Raw genomic sequence first — 17,211 nt, 5'->3', positions numbered from 1 at the left:
GACTAAAAGAAGACCTTAATTCTAATTATTTTCTCCACTTTACAAGCTGTATAACATTGGCTAAAGCATTTAACCTATCACTCCCCTTATCTGTAAAATATAATGATACTTTCAAATGTCCAGATAGTTAAAATTCCCAGTGATACTGTACTTCTGTGCCAGTTTTTAAAATATGCTTTGAAGAAACATCAGATGGGTTTTCTGACTGGCAGTGAGGACTTTAGAGACTGCTATGATAATTCCTTTTCCTGTAAGCTTCGCCTACCATTGATTCACCCTGTGGTTTGGGAATTTTTTATGAGAATGTCCTAAATCATAAGAAACTTTTTCCCCTTATGTCATCACTTGAAGCTATTAAAGCTCTTTTAAAAGCATTATCCTCTGCTACAGCCATACTCCAGCCATATCACTTCTTCCCAAATCATGTCCACATACTGAAATTTCACACATCTTTGCTTAATAAAAGACCCTAATTCAAACAAACAACTCCAATTGACTGCTGAAAGTTTTTCAAAGGACTTCAGTTTCTACTCTTTCAGTTTACATCCTTATTTTTTTTTATTTTTTACTTTATATATTTAGTATTTCAGAAACTGATTTCCTGTTGCATGGTTATCTCATTTTATTGATTTTAATAGTTTAATTGTTTAGACTTACAGTCTGTCTTTTTGACAGTTTATCCTGGTTTCGTCAGTTTCTTTATCTTTGTCATTGCAGTTTTATTCTGAGTTAATGGTTCCATTGCTTTTCTTTTTGCCAGAATAATTTCTATATTCTTTTTTTATCAATATGTTGACTGTTCTACGTAATGTACAGTTCCTTTCCTCTAGAGTCTGGACAAATGACATTACCTTTTTTTTTATTGAACTATATTTGTCTTCTGGCCCAGCCGTCAAACAATCAAATTAATTTTTATTTTAACTGCAAGTGTTACCTGATTAGCCTTCAGTTACAGAGTAATAAACTTTGTAACTCTTTTTAACTTACCCATAGAATTTTATCCCATTAATAATCTATATCAGGTTAATAATATGTAATGATGGTCAAGATACTTGTGTAGTGAGGGAAGGAGTAAGGATATATGTATTCTACCCATTTAATTCATGTCTATTTAGCTTAAGCCAGAGAATCATTCTGCTCCCTGAGGTACTTTCACATATAATATCTTATTGCTGCTGTTCCTACTCATGGATACTTCTCTCCCAATGGAGTAAGGAATGCAGTTATTTTATTTCTGGTCCCAGGAAAACTTTCTTCAGAGCACCATAGCCTCACCTCTTCATAGTTATTCTCTCAGCAGTGTCTGAACTAACTTGACATCTTTGACATATATACTTTGCCAAGTTGTATATTAAATAATAAATACCTATGTCCTTTACAATTAATTAAATATAGTATCAGTGTTACTTTGGCCCTTCCTTTAGAATGTAGCTTCCTGACTAGAACACTTTTTCTATGGGAAAGACCAATTTGATTTACCTTGCAATTCTTGGAACATAAACACTGTGACGTGAAATATTCCTTGTGGACATATTTATGGTCAACCTATATATTTTCATGAAAAGTGACCACATAAATTTTTATTTCAAATTCTTAAAGACAAAGCCATGGACTCAAGTACATTCCTTGTGAACATGGCTGTAAAGTTAGTTCTAATAACTGTTACTCTAGCCTGCAACCTTTTAAGCCCAAGTAAAAGAAAGGCCTTTTTCATTAAACCTCTCATTTGTCCCTCCACCCGTGGTAAAAATGAGCAAACCTGAGAAAGAAGTTGGCAGCCCTTCTTGAAGTGACATTGCTTTACCTACAAGATGTAGCTGATACATGGACAATCTGTACTTTAAAGATTATAATTTGATTTTCATGTGTGCTAGATATAAATAACTAGCCCAACAAATTTGTGATTTCCTGGCTATAACTAAGTTAAGATATTTTTTTAATGAGTTAATTTAAAGATAACTTGCAGAAAAATATTTCTAGCAGTATAAAAGCCCTGAGTCTTGGAGCAACATATCTAAAATCTGCTCTACTTGCAGATATTTCATTTCTTTTATTGATACAATACTCTGATATTCACCCAGCTCCAGAGCTTTAGAATAATCTTTACTCCCATTCCTCTTTACCCCTTAACTATTTCTGTTCACCAGGCCCTGTCATCTCTCCCTTTGAAGTTGCTTTCTCTGATTCATTGCTTCCATCTTCATCTTATTCACAGTCATTTTGCTTTCCAAATCTGCCCTTCATAATGCCACCACTGGCATTATGTTGTGTCTTCTAAAATACAACATTGATTGTGTTACTCTGCTGAAAAGTCTTCCTCAGACCTTCTACAAGATGGTATCTTAATTTGATATGTAAAGCCCATTAAGATCTGCCCTTGACCTGCTGCCCTGTCCATCCCTTCTTTTATCTCTTTATAAATATCATACTCTAACCATTTTCAACTTCAGGGCTTAGTGTCCCTCAAATGTTCTATATTCTCTTACTTGATTTTTCCTTTGCACATGCTGTTCCCTTTGTCTTAAACACCCTTCCCTCCTCTCTCTGCCTGATTAACTTCCACTTCTTAGCTGAATTATATTACCTTCTTCTGAGAACCTTTCCTGACTCCCTAGGTGCCTGTTCCTTCCTTTCCTTCCCAACCCTACTTTCAGCCTCGACCAAGTAGGTAACCTTCCTAAGAATTCCCATAGGGATTCCTCCAAAACATTTCCCAGGCTTTACCATGTTTTTGTGTTTTCTTTTTATCACCTTGGCATAGGAAATAGCATGGACTTCAGCCGTAGTACTCCGTTCGTTTCCTGGCCCCACTCTCGCACTACCATTTTGTACCAGTTATTTAACCTTCTGACCTATGGGTTGTTTTAGAATGAAATGAAATGTTTAATTAGTTATCTTCTTGGAAATATCTAGCATACAGAAGGTACTTATTAAACGTGTATGAATGAATGAACAAATAAACATAAATCTGAATTCTCTAGCTTGTCATTTAAGGTTTTCCATTGGTCACTACTTGGTAAATATGGGACAAAGTGGGTACCATGTAAGTCAAAGAAACTAAATTTAATGTTTAGTTATGTTAGCTTTCTAGTCATCTCTTTTAAGAAATACAAGCTAAGGAGAGACAGAAATGGCGATACATCTCAGCTGTTCTGGTTGTGATTTTTATGACTGCCCTGAGCCTTGGTTTCCTCATAAGGACGTTAACAGCACTTCATGGGTCATTGTGAGGATTAAATGAGCTATTCATTTTATGATTGGAGCTATATAATGAACAAATATATTACATTCACCATTTCTTCTCTAGAACCTTGTAAAAAATACAATGTTTTGCTGCCTGGTTTCTGCTTCTTCCAGATATGCACTTTATGTATTAGTTCAGAAAAGCTTAAGGATCCTTTGAATTAAAGCCACCACATAGATAAGAGATCCTGTTTGTATGTCAGCCCATATTTGAACTGAAGTTTAAAATATTTGGAAGGAAAAATAATGGGATATTGATAATGTAGTAAACCCTGTGCATGGTTTCCAGATTATAATAAAACCACATCTAGCTAAAAATGGAACGGCTCCTATTATATTGTGAACTATTCTGTCTCAAAGATGGGTATTTCAAAACTGTTGCTTTTTAAAAGCTCTGCTGAAAACTTCCTTTGGGTGATTGGAAGTGAATTGCCCATTTTGTGCAATGAAGCGATTATTTCTTAAATGGCCATTTAGGAGTAATATAGTAAATTATTTCCAAAGACTGAGTGATGAATGCTTCTGCGCTGAGAAGATCAGACTCATTATATAATATTTCATTCTGACAATAAAAATCAGCAGAGCTCAAGGCCTAATTTGTCAGTTTTTTAAAATGGTATGTATAAGTGTAAAGGTAGAGAAGCTATGGATAGATGAAAATATCTCATAAGTTAGGAAAAAGGGTGTCTTTAAAAGGATTTCTCAGCTTCCCAAGGAAAGAGAAAATCAAAGTTAATCTTGGGAAGTAGTATTTGGATTGTCACAGGGCCAGCTTCTTCTAAACTGGAAAATTGCATGTTCAGCCCTCAAGAAATGTGCTCACCCAAGATTTTACCCAGTACATTCAGAACACTGCCACTGGGTGGCGGTAGAGTCGTAGTTACTTTTGGTCAACAAAAGAATTCGGTAATTTTGAGGCATGATGATAGCTAACTAATCATCTCCACCTACAGGGATGAATAACCAAAAATCAAAAACCACTATTTTGTACAAAAATAGAATGTATGTTAGGCTTGAGGAATTGTTAAATCTGAGAATTTTAAATCCATCTACTCTCTTCTCCATATTGGAATTCTTTATTATTACCTTCTATATAAAATGGTCTGTAATCTAACTAAATGCTTGTGATATAAATTTCATTACTTTCTAAGGCAGCTTTTTCCATAATTGAATATTTCTTAGCTCTAAGAAATTCCTCTTTATATAAATCTTCTTACCTAAAATTGCTTACTCTTTTTGCCACATTCTGTTTCATTGTGCCTGTTTCACCTCTCCCCTTTCCCTCTCTTGGCCACCTGCTGGATACTGGGACCTGGTGTTTCCCAATTTTCAAGCTATTGGTTGTCCCCTCTTATATCTTGAGGCAAGCAAAAGGTGGTAGAATTAAGTAATCAAAAGGAAATAGAGCACTGATTCTATATTTCTATAGCATTGTTTCTGCCATTTTAATTCTCCATTAACTAAAAGCAAATTAAAGTATTTAAAGTGAGCAAAAGGTGATAAAATTTTCAAGACAACTTTAAGAAGATTGTAAGTTCATGCTTATAATGGAAGAAAAGGATTTTCTTAATTTGAATGGATTGTATAGCATTGAAGACAGAAGAGTTTTGATTGTCTGAGGAATGAGGAACCGTTAAAGATTGAACAACTAATTTTGTTTCACTTTTCAGATAACACTAGATGTATTGGCTGATATGGGTCATGAAGAGTTGAAAGAAATAGGCATCAATGCATATGGACACCGCCATAAACTAATCAAAGGAGTAGAAAGACTCTTAGGCGGACAACAAGGTAAGCTATTAGGAAAAAATACATTTCAGAAATTAGCGGTACAAGGTGTAAGCATCAGGGCTGGCATGTGAACTCAGGCAGGCTGAGCCCAGATCTCATGCGCTTGCCTGGTGTAGCACCTCCTACCTGCCCCGTCTTGGTTGTTGGCACGCGCTCTCTAGTTGCTCTAGCTGGAAATCTCAGTCATTCTCCTGCCTCTCGCCATTCTTTATATTCTGAATATCTCTGGAATTTATACTTCTGCCGTTTTCCATTGCTGTCACCTAATCCCAGTCACCATCATGTCTCGCCTGGACCTTCACAACCACCTTCCAGCTTATCTTCAATGTTCACTTTTGCCTCCCCTCCAGTGTCTTCCTTGCACTCTAACCAGAAGATGCCTTTCAACATGACTTATGATCATATCATTTCGTTGCTTAAAACCCTTCAGTAGGAGAAAATCCTGTTACTTTTGCGATAAGATCAGACATTTGAAACATAGCTTTCCATGGTCTGACCTTCCTCCCTTACCTCATCTTGCACCCTTCTCCCTTCCTTACAACTGTCAGCTTAATCTTCTTCCATCGTGCTTTGCTGTTACAAGCCTCCTGTCTTTCTCATTTGTATGCCTCCATGTTTATCATGTCTCTGTTTGTTAGAAGTGCTTTTATTATAGGGAAGCAAGAGGCGAGAAAAGAAACAACTTGAATAAGTTAATTAGCCTGCAGAGCTAATAAAATTTCAAAAGTGACATGAAGCTAAAGGTTAGGAGGTTTTGAGAGTAAGTCTTGCTTGTTTATCTATATTAATTGAACAAGGATCATGAAATGAACAAGGATAATGAATTTTAAACTTATTATAAGGGACCATTTGGAGCCATCTCACAGAGTTTTGAGAAAAGGATAATTCTTATATGTTAGATCTGACTACAGTGTAATTACAATGTGTTTCTCTTTTGTATCAAACATTGCTTCATTTATGTTAATGATTGAATTTAATCTAACAAATAATTGTTGAGCCCTGCTGTGTGCACAAGGAATTCTGTAAGGACGTATAAAAGTGATTCCCAAACACATCTCCATTACTTCCCATGTCTTTAGACGTGCTTGTTTAATATAATTTTATACTTGAATATTAGGTTCCAATTTCAAGTAATTTGGACTTGTTCCAAAATAATCAAAGTTTTTCCTAAAATAAAGCCTGAATAGTATGGACTCACGTTAACTATGTTAATTTTTCTCTACCACAGGAACCAACCCTTATTTGACTTTTCACTGTGTTAATCAGGGAACTATTTTGCTAGATCTTGCTCCGGACGATAAGGAATATCAGTCAGTAGAAGAAGAGGTAATGTACATCAGAATTCTTAATTATCTTTTCCTAGAATCGACAGGTAAACCTTTTTTTCTGGGAGAGGTAAGCTTGTCGTACTTTGACTTATGGTCACTTGTCTATTTGTTATCCTATTTCCCATAGCCATTGTGGTGGAAATTGCCAAAATTAAAATAGACTATGAATTAGAACTATTTCACATGGTTTTCACATCATAAGCCTAGGGTTTCCAATGGATGGTTTAGATCTGTCTTTTTATTCTGAAGGCTTTCTTGAAACTCATGCAAGTAAGGACCCTATTAGAACTTTTTTTTTAATATTGTTAAAATGCTACCTAAGAATGATGCAGAGTAATCTTACTTCATAGTTAGCAAATATCTTCTCATCTTGACTTTTGTGCAGCATTGTAAGACATGATTATAAAATAATATGCCTAATTTTCATGTATGCTTGGGAAATCTGCCTCATAACTTGAGTCACCTTTCATTTCCTCAGTCACAATGATTTTAACGCACCGTAGTAAGACAATTTGTATGAACCTCCTGGTAGGCAGATGCCATAGAGAATCCTCTCTACTGATGGCTTCTGCCCCACTTCTGACACATAATAAAGTGCCTAATGATATTACTTGGCGTACAAAAGAATGCCTACAGTTTTATTTTCTGCTTTTTTATTAATGCTCATTTCATTCCCATTCTGGGAACTCGGGACAGTTACCTTAAGTAGCATTTCAGCTTATAGCCAGTTTTATAGGAAAGATCATGTCTTCTAGTATTTTATTGCCTATTCATTTCCTAATAATTAGTAAATTCTGATAATGTCAAAATGTGGTGAATAACTTCATAAATGGAATGGTGAATTAGAGAATTAACTCTGAGTCAATTCTATGAGAAACTTGGGTTTTTAAAACATTTTAGGGCTGGCCGAGCAGTAAGTTGGTTAAGAGCTGGCTTGGGACGCCTACTCTGAGCAGCAGGGCCCCGATTCGGATCCCACATGGGGGCCAGTGACACTGCCCTCCACAGCTAAGATGGTGAACAACAGCTCGACCTGGAGCTGGGCTGCTGTGAGTCGCTGGCGACGGCGTAGGCTGCAGCCCCTGCTGCAGTGGGCTGCCATAAACTACCGTGTGTGGCTGGCAGCCAACGTGAGCGGCTGGCAGCCGATGTGAGCTGCCAAGAGCTGCTGTGAGTGACCATCCAGTGGCCGGTGACCGATCTGCCTCACCCGGGAAGAGCACAATGATAATACCAACATGGGCCAGTGAAGCAACGTCCTCCACAACTAGACTGAAGAACAAAACGACAGCAACTTGTCTGTTCCCCTCCCCCCAATTCCCCAGTGCTGTTCCCCTCCCCCAATTTCTCAATAAAATCTTTTTAAAAAAAATTTTTTTATTTTTCCATCATAATTCTTCTTAATTTGGAGAGTGGAGGAAGGATGAGGAATGTTCAGAAGAAAGTTATTCCACCTGGTTGTGCATTGTATTCAACTTCCCCTGGTCTGTGTAGATACACTGTGAGATCCCAAATTAAAGAGATATAGAGTATGTCCCCTAGGGAACAAAAATTTGACTTTTAAAAATTATTTGTGTATATTTTTAGCATTTGTGCAAATATTTGGGGTTATGAGGAGTGTTAGTTTGAGTTAATCACAATGTTGTTTCAATTCTCAGTAACATAAAATAGTAATGTAGATAACTTAATGTGATATTTTATATTTCCCCGTTGTTTTTGGTTTTTTTTAAACCATTTTTTTGGTTTCGTGTTATTTACTTTTTTTTTTTTTAAGATTTTTATTGGGGGATGGGAACAGCGCTGGGGAATTGGGGGAAGGGGAACAGAAAAGTTGCTGTCCTTTTGTTCTTCAGTCTACTTGTGGAGGATATTGCTTCACTGGCCCAAGTTGGCACCATCATTGCGCTTTTCCCAGGCGAGGCAGATCAGTCGCCAGCTTCTGGACGGCCGCTCACTGTGGCTGCTGGCCACTCACGCTGGCTGCAGGCTACACACGGTAGCCCATGGCAACCCACTGCAGCAGGGGCTACAGCCTACGCCATCGCCGGCGACTCAGGGCAGCCCAGCTCCAGGTTGAGCTGTTGTTCAGCATCTTAGCTGTAGAGGGCAGTGTCACTGGTCCTCATATGTGGGATCCGAACCGGGGCCCTCTGGCATCCCAAGCCAGCTCTTAACCACCGCGCCACTCGGCCGGCCCTTTCCCCATTGTTTTTATAGAAAAATCTTTCAAAGCTTTTATTAGATAATAAAAAGAAAATGCAGAAATTTAGTATTTATATTTTTTACTATATTCTTACCAGAAATACTTACCTACTAAACTTGTTGCTCAATTTATAGTAAACTCCTATGAAGTTATAAGTGCTGAGTCTTAGACTCATCAGTGAAGCAATGTAATAGGGTTGAAATTTTGAAAACGATGAAAGGAGGGTCTTTAGAATTATGCACTGGCATATTTTCAGAAAGTTTGTTTTTTTATTTCATTCTATAGATGCAAAGTACAATTCGAGAACACAGAGATGGTGGTAATGCTGGCGGCATCTTCAACAGATACAATGTCATTCGAGTAAGTTTTTTAAATTTCAGGGTGAAAATTGGATTGCAAGGCTTTCCTGAAAATCATATACTGACAATGAAAAAGTCATATTTAAAAATCATGTTTTCAACCTCAACGATAATCAGTCACTCGTTGCCCTGCAGTCAGGTGTCACCCTCCTCACCACAATATAACCTCTAGCCTCTCAAGACCATACTCACTAGAAATAAAGACACCCAGGAAACACCACCAAAGCTACAAACAGAAGGCTAGATCAGCTGACAAATATGGTGATTTAACTCCCAGCTCATCCTTAAAGTCAGACCATAACTGACAATAATTTTTGTTATCACCATTTCAAAGTAGCATTAAAGGCCTGGATTTTTTAATCTAATTGAGTCAGTGATTATATCAGAATGCATATATCTCCTAATCTCAGTATCTTAATTTATAATACGGGCTAGATGACTGCTTATGTGGTTTTTTCAAAGGGATATCATGAAGATGAATAAAATATGTTGAGAACTGATTTAACCCTTTGGGTTAAAGACCTGTAGAAGTTGGACCAGCACACGTCAGAATTACCCAGTGAGCTTTTTGAAAAATACAGATTTATAGGCCCCTGTATCCCAGAATTCAGTAAACCTAGAGAAGACTCTAGGAGTAACTTTTCTTTTCCAACTCCTCAGATTACTCTGAGGTGTAGCCAGGCCTAGTACAAAATAACAAACAAAAACCAAAACTGAAAATTATGTCACTAAAAGCCAGAGTATTAACTGAATTATACTAACCTGGCAACTTTATCATTTTTAAATAATGTCTTAAACAAACAAAACACAAATTAGACCTTCCTAAAGGAAAATATACTTTTAATTTTAAATCATAAATTGCCCATTAACATACATTTTATTAAATTTCTTCTTTCTTCCTCATTCTTAAAGATTCAAAAAGTTGTCAACAAGAAGTTGAGGGAACGATTCTGTCACAGACAAAAGGAGGTGTCTGAGGAGAATCATAACCATCACAATGAGCGCATGTTATTTCATGGTGAGTGTCATGACCAATTAGACAGCTCTCTGGGCTTTCACAGAGTCCAACAAAATGAAAAACCTGTGTTATTGACTATATTAGTGTTGTGTTAAAGATGGTTCGTTTTGATTTTTTTTTCCCCCCCCAAATAATTACATATTGGTACCAGCTTTCTAATGTATTATGTTCTAGTGCAGGCTTTCTGAGACATGACAATGAAAACAACTTATTTGAAATGGTTTCAGAACTTAAATTGCACATTGAGCCATTTGACAATGAAATGTTTTTATTGTAGTGTTGCATAATAGTTTTAGTTTATCAGATTATCTGTGCTTATTTAAAATAAGATTGGATATAGAATAATCTGTATTTTCAAAGCTATATTGTACTTTGCTATCTAAAATCTCATGCCATCTCCAAAATCCATATAACATCTTTGTTTGGTGAGCACTATGGGTCCTTGATAAGATTCTAGTACATGATAATAATTTATGTATGATAGACATCTTATAAAATAAACTCTTCAGTTATGTATTATAATTACTTAATGTTAGTCGGCCAAGTATGCAGCTAATTGAGATTCTAGAAAAGTGTTCAAAAACTAATCTTTCTATATATTTTTAGGTTCTCCTTTCATTAATGCCATTATTCATAAAGGGTTTGATGAGAGACATGCATACATAGGAGGAATGTTTGGTGCTGGGATTTATTTTGCTGAAAACTCCTCTAAAAGCAACCAGTATGTTTATGGAATTGGAGGAGGCACAGGCTGCCCCACACACAAAGATCGGTCATGTTATATATGTCACAGGTGAGCATCTTGCCTTTCATGTAATCGTTGCTATCCTGAGGTCATGAACCACACATTTGTTTCACAGGCTTTGCAGAAGTCACAGGTTGTCCTCAGTCTTAACTTAATGAATCAGACAGGTTGGGGATTGGGTGGGAATAGCTGATCAGCCTCTGCCCTAATAGGAGCAATGACAACAGAGCTGATACTAGTGGTGATAAAAACCAGGTATATGTCAATCTATCGTAAGTGACAATGAAATTCCCTCCATCTTGGCTTTTTTCCTGGGCTTTACTTTTCTTGCTTCAGAATCAGAGCAAGAAAAAGGTAAAAATTATTTCTTTAGAACAAAGAACCTCTAGCTCAAGTCACATTGGAACTAAGACACACAAATAGAATCTTTAATGTGCTTCTGAGGTTGCTAGTGATATTTTAAAGCAGGATATATAACTGGCCTGGAGAAGTCCAACTTCAGAATATTAGTTTTGGAATTAATAAACAAATAAATACTAGCTTTTTAAATAGGATTTCAAAACTCAGAAATTGCAGAGAATAATAGTATACTCTCTGAAGTCAGTGAAAAAGAAGAATTCCCTTCCCTCTTCCCTTCCCTGCCAATAGAAAAAAATACAGAAGAATTGTACTTTACAAAGAGTGCAGTTTATTACATGTCTCTTTATATTAACCAGATGGGTTGTTTTTGCAAAGTCAGGTTAATATGAGACCTTGTAATTCAGTTAAAACCTCAAAAAGACCTATATAACATAGAAATTCATTATCATTGTTGACCTTAAACCTTATCTCTCTGGGTTATGTTGTGGAGCAAATTGCAGCCGTCAGCAGTTCTAAAATGGATGCCATGCGTCCAGAAGGAAATTTCTTTCCATTAAGGCTGCTGTGATTAGTAACACTCAAAAATCCCCAAGAATATGTAACATGCAAAATTTTCTCTTTGTTGCTTCAAACCTAACTCCCCTGGAGACAGAATAAATCTAAATAAGCAATAAAAGTGATCCTAGGTGAGGATGAACCAGGCGCCCATTAAAATTAGACACACAAGTTTATGTCTTAGCCAGGATTACCTGGAAAACAACAGCTGAAACAAAAGCTTATATGTGAGCACTTTCTTGGCAAGTGCAGTCCCAGGGGAGCAGGAATAAGGGCACAAAAAGAAGTGAGGTAGAGAAGGAAGAAGAATAGTCTGAGTCCCATCAAGTTTCAGAACAAGTGCATGGTTGCTTGGTCCATGAGACACCTTTAGTCTACAGCCATACCACCCTAAACACTCCTGATGTCACCTGGAAGCTGTCTCAGAACAGTACCTCATGGGAGAAAAGAGATGAATTTATCTGCTGGCTCCTTTCTTGCACTGGTCAACATTAGCCCCCGGGGCTTTGGTACACTCCTGATCCTGCCCCCCTTTGAGCCGCTGCGTCTGCAGAGTGCACCACAATCACAGGGCAAGCCAGAGAGCCAGCAGGCCGGAGCTAGCACTCTCCACCTACCCTCTGCGGCCTGCAGCCTCATGGGCCACTGGGCAGGTCCTGCTGCTTCTGCCCCCGCAGAAACAGGGAAGCCCTGGGGCAGAAAGCAGAAGGCAGGAGGTGAGGACTGTCAGGTCGAGCTTTATGTGACATATGGACTGGGAGTGGCCATGGCAGTGGGCCCTGCCGGGTGAGCGGGCAGAGTCCAGTGATACCGTCGTGCTACCGCAATGTGGGAATGGAGCTCAAGAAGCCTCCCTCCTTTGTAGGTCAAAACTCTTTCCTTTGGGACCAACAGGGAAATGCTGTTGTATCCAAGCCAGAGGGCCCTCAATAGATCACACTAAAAAAGCGTGGGCAGGAACTGATGATACTGGCTGTGGCACAGCTTTTAATTGACTCAAAATAATATCTCTGATAAGTCATAATGTAAAGGTCGTACTCCATTACTAAAAACAAACTTTGAATAACTGTTTATTTTTAACAGGTGACCAATCTTACTGTTTAATTAAAATGTTTATTATTTATATTAAGGGTTGGCAAACTTTTTCTTTAAAGGGCCACATAATAAATATTTTAGGCTTTCCAGGCCATATGATCCCTGTCCCAATGACTCGGCTCTGCCCTTGTAGTACAAAAGCTGCCATAGGCAATATGTAAATGAGTATGTGGTTGTGTGCCAATAAAATTTTATTTACAAAAATAGGTGGCAGACTCAACTTGCCCCATGGGCCATAGTTTGCCCACCCATAGTTTATACAATGTATTATACTTTCTTCCCTATCAATCTTTCTTCACTATAGTATTTCACATCTGCCCCATTCATGTTTCACCCAGGTAGTATAATTTCCAGTCAGACATTTAAGCAAATATTGCTGTATATGATCCACTCTTACTATTTATCTTATTTCAGTTTTTACTTCATACTGAGTAAATCCAAATCTTAATTTCAGATGCTGCTACTGTTTCCCTATTTTCTTCACTTTATTCCTATTCTTCCATACAAGAACTCAGTTTTCACTAGTATTTTTCTTTTTCCATTTTCTAAAACTTGCCAGGCATTTATTGTGATTGATTCCTAAACCACATCAAAACTTGAAGTTACACTTAAACTTTAAGTGTAACTGTTGAGCCTGTTATTTATAGTAATGCAATATATCAAATCTCATCCCGTTCCTTCTCATAAACATGAAAATGACATTTAAGTTAGTTCACCTTGTGGTAAATTTTTTTTTTTAATCCGTAAACCTAACAGTTATATCACTCCAAGATTTAAAGCTTCCTTCAAAGCATTGCTTTCTTTTTCCTTTAGACAAATGCTTTTCTGTAGAGTGACCCTTGGAAAATCCTTTCTGCAGTTCAGCACCATGAAAATGGCTCATGCCCCTCCAGGACATCACTCAGTTATTGGGAGACCAAGTGTGAATGGGTTGGCATATGCTGAGTATGTCATCTACAGAGGAGAGCAGGTATGTTACTTATCAGATGAGCATAACAAAGTTACTAAACATGTTGATACAGAATATGGAGACCACGTAAGAGTTAAAGAAAACCATTTAATGAAATACCGACCACATAGTCTGGATAGCATTAGTTGCTTCAGGTCAAAATGAAGATACCAAATTCTTTGACATCAACTTTACACACACAACCCATCAGTCTCCTGTCAGCCCAGTAACACCGTGTGAACAAGAGGGCGGGTGAGAAATAAAGGCGTGGCATCTCATGCTATTCTTGAGGCCCGCTCTTCTGAGTTAATGCTTTGTAGTTTTCATAACATGGCAATAGAGCTAAGAGCAGCTGCCATTTGATGTATCATCTTCATGGATGTACTTGCCACAACTGGTCACACGAGTTGAAGCTCTACAGATGCTCCTTGATAGGGTTACATCCCAATAAACCCATCATAAATTGAAAATAGCATAAGCTGAAAATGCATTTAATACACCTAACCTACCAAACATTGTAGCTTAGCCTAGCTTAATTTAAGCTTGCTCAGAATACTTACATTAGCCTACAGTTGGGTAAAATCATCTTACACAAAGCCTATTTATAATAAAGTATTGACTCTGACATGTAATTTATTGAACACTACACTGATAGTGAAGAACAGAATGGTTACATGGATACTCACCATTCACATACACAGCTAAAAGCACTCTGGCACACAGATGGGTGTTTTGTAGACATGATGGGATGTGAAAACACAATATTCAAAATTCACTGGCAACACAGCACACTGTAATGTACCGGTTATTTACCCTCATGACCTCATGGGTAGCTGGCTCTGCCCAGCACAAGCCTAACCATCATAAATCAGGGACCATCGGTACTTCTGTCATCGTATTCACACAGTATGATAGCTTTCTGAGTCGTGAAGCTACAGTACATTAAATTCTGCCAATTGCTTGTGGCTCCAAAATAAAATTGTCAACAAGCAGGAAAACTTTCTATTATTTTCAACCCAGTCCTTAACTTTCACAGTACTGCCAAATGCCTACCAATTTGTCTAAAAACAAAAACAAATTTGTCAGAACTTAATTAAATTTCAAATAGAGTCCTTAACTTCACTGATGGAGAAGAGGAAAAGGAAAAAAAGAGAGAAAGAAGAAATTAAATACAAGTAACCTATGAAAACAGTATTATATGCTATCAGTCTTTGGCCAGGTGGGCGTGGTGTAGGGGAAGAATTGCAAACGAATCCTGAACTCCATTTAGTAGATCTGTTGATTGTGGTGGTATAGGCAAAGCAGTGAAACTCTCTTCATTTAATTATAGGGTTAAGCAAATGAGTAAATGCGTTGACTTAGGGAGCTAGGGTTCTCACTGTTGAAGAAAGAGGGACACACACATATGGAAGGCGGGAAGGTAAGAATGACTGTAAGGGTGGACTGATTAGAGGTATTGATATGAACTCATGGTTTCTAATATATGTGTGTATACATGTAAGTACATGTGTGTATAGGTTTGTGTGTAAAAGTAATGTAAGCATGTGTATGTATATGAGTATATATGTACATGTGTTTCTTAGCACTGTCTGCTGAGAGGAAAGAAACCCCAATAGCAGTGAGCACACCTAGAGCCCAGACCTCTAATACCATTCCCCAAGGAAGGAAGGAAGGAAGGAAGGAAGGAGAAAAGAAGACTTTTGCTTACAGTAGAAAGCCAAGGGCACATGGGTAGATATGCAGGCAGTACTGGATTTAGACAGTCATCTTTGTAACCATTTGGTAAAGATTAGATCGTGCAAGAATCATCAATGGTTGTTAAATCTAGGGGATAATTTTGATAAGGAGAAAGATTTGCATGGTCTTCTTATTAGTTACAAAAGAGAAAGAAAAAACACAGGAATTACACATTGGAGAAAGGGGGCAATACCTTGACCAGATGATCAAAATTAACATCACCAGTGAGGGACAGATAGACCTAGAGTGCACCTCCAGGTGTATCCCTGAGATCACATCATTCATGCAGTGTTCCAACCAAGAATGTGTAACCACAGTCTAATCAAAATGAGGACTGTTCTATTCATAAAAAATGTGGTAAGACTGGATTCTTTAAAAAATATCAGTGCTATAAAAGACAGAGAAAGGCTTCAAAAACTTTCCAGATTAAATGAAACTCGAGACAGGACAACTAACTGGAGGTCCTGCACCCACATTGGATCTGGTACTGAAAGAGAAAGGACATTATTAGGTCGGCTGACAAAAGTGAAATATGAATGGTAGTTAGATAAAAATATTCTATCAATATAAAATTATAAGGTTGGTCCTGTGCTTATGTAAGAGAATATTCCAATTCTTAGCAAATAAATACTGGCATATTTGAAGAGCCATGATGATGTATATAACTTACTCTCAAACGGTTCAGGAAAAAAATGTGCCTGTGCATCTGCTTGTCTGCCTGCCCAGTGAATACAGAGGTAGGGGAAATGTACATGATAAAGCAAATGGGATAAAACTTGAACAGTAGTAGGTGGATGTCAGTAAAGGGCGTGCAGGTGTTTTAGGTACGTATCATTTTAATTTTTGCAACTTCATGTGTAAGTTTGCAGTTGTTTCCAAATAAAAAGTTTAAAAACCTACCAAAGAATAAACTTGTCAATTTTTGTTTAAATTAGAAACTCCAGGCTTCTAGATAAAATGCTTTCACTTTGACTCAGTAATTCCACTTCTAGAAATTTGTATTAATATAATCAGCGATGGTCACATACACAAAAAAATAATGTAAGGAATTTCATTACTGTCTTGATTATCATAATGAAAAATTTAAACCTAAATATTCAACAAAAAGAAAATGATTTAATACATGTTAGTATATTCGTATGACTATGATTTTTAAAAATTCATTTACATAATAGATGTTAAATACAGAATCAACTAAAGCATGAGTAGTTATCTCACTATTGAGATAATAAGTGATTTCGGTTTTCTTTACCATTCGCTTTTCATTATTTTGTAAGTTGTATATGGTAACTATAATTTCTTTCATAGAGGGTGACTTTTAAAAATTGTCTCTAAACGGTTGCCTCCAAGTTATTGGTAACTCAACACACCTCACCCTTCTTCTAGCTCAATAGATTAGTTACATCATCATCTGTGAATAATTTGAAATAGACTCAGCAGAATTATTCATTCATTTGACAGACTTTTATTGAACACATGCTATATTGAGCACTATACTAGATGAGGTGAAAAAGAGATTTCCTCTTACCTTAATTTTCTTGTTTATGGCATGTGGCTCTCTAATGAGGGGTGAATGCAGTGTAACCTAATTTATAATATTAAAAGTTGAAATCACATGTAATACTTTGCTAGATTGTAGGATTTATACTTGTTTACATAGACATGTAGGTGGCTCTCCTGATTGTTCAGGCACCTATTGTCTGGCCTTTGTAGACTCTGGAGCGTGTATATAGAACATCGATTAGGATCAGCCTCCTCTGAGGCTTCCACCTTAAGCAAGGCTTTAGTATTGTAGCTGCCAAAAAGGTGACCTGTTTTTCCTCCTGTC

General features: G+C 37.2%; 1 protein-coding gene across 1 annotated transcript in view; it reads left to right on the top strand.

Moving 5' to 3' along the window:
* The window catches only part of TNKS (tankyrase), a 212,922-nt gene that overhangs the window by 190,018 nt on the left and 5,693 nt on the right, over window positions 1-17,211 (top strand). Inside the window, exons 21-26 of the mRNA XM_019651006.1 lie at window positions 4,914-5,034; window positions 6,263-6,360; window positions 8,851-8,925; window positions 9,837-9,942; window positions 10,549-10,735; window positions 13,511-13,667. Coding sequence (XP_019506551.1) covers window positions 4,914-5,034; window positions 6,263-6,360; window positions 8,851-8,925; window positions 9,837-9,942; window positions 10,549-10,735; window positions 13,511-13,667 — 744 coding nt within the window. The remainder of the gene's footprint in view (window positions 1-4,913; window positions 5,035-6,262; window positions 6,361-8,850; window positions 8,926-9,836; window positions 9,943-10,548; window positions 10,736-13,510; window positions 13,668-17,211) is intronic.

The sequence above is a fragment of the Hipposideros armiger genome, unplaced genomic scaffold (assembly GCF_001890085.2).
Source record: "Hipposideros armiger isolate ML-2016 unplaced genomic scaffold, ASM189008v1 scaffold_151, whole genome shotgun sequence".
Lineage (NCBI taxonomy): Eukaryota > Metazoa > Chordata > Mammalia > Chiroptera > Hipposideridae > Hipposideros > Hipposideros armiger.
The sequence above is the reverse complement of the archived record's forward strand: the minus strand, read 5'-3'. Positions and strand labels throughout refer to the sequence as shown.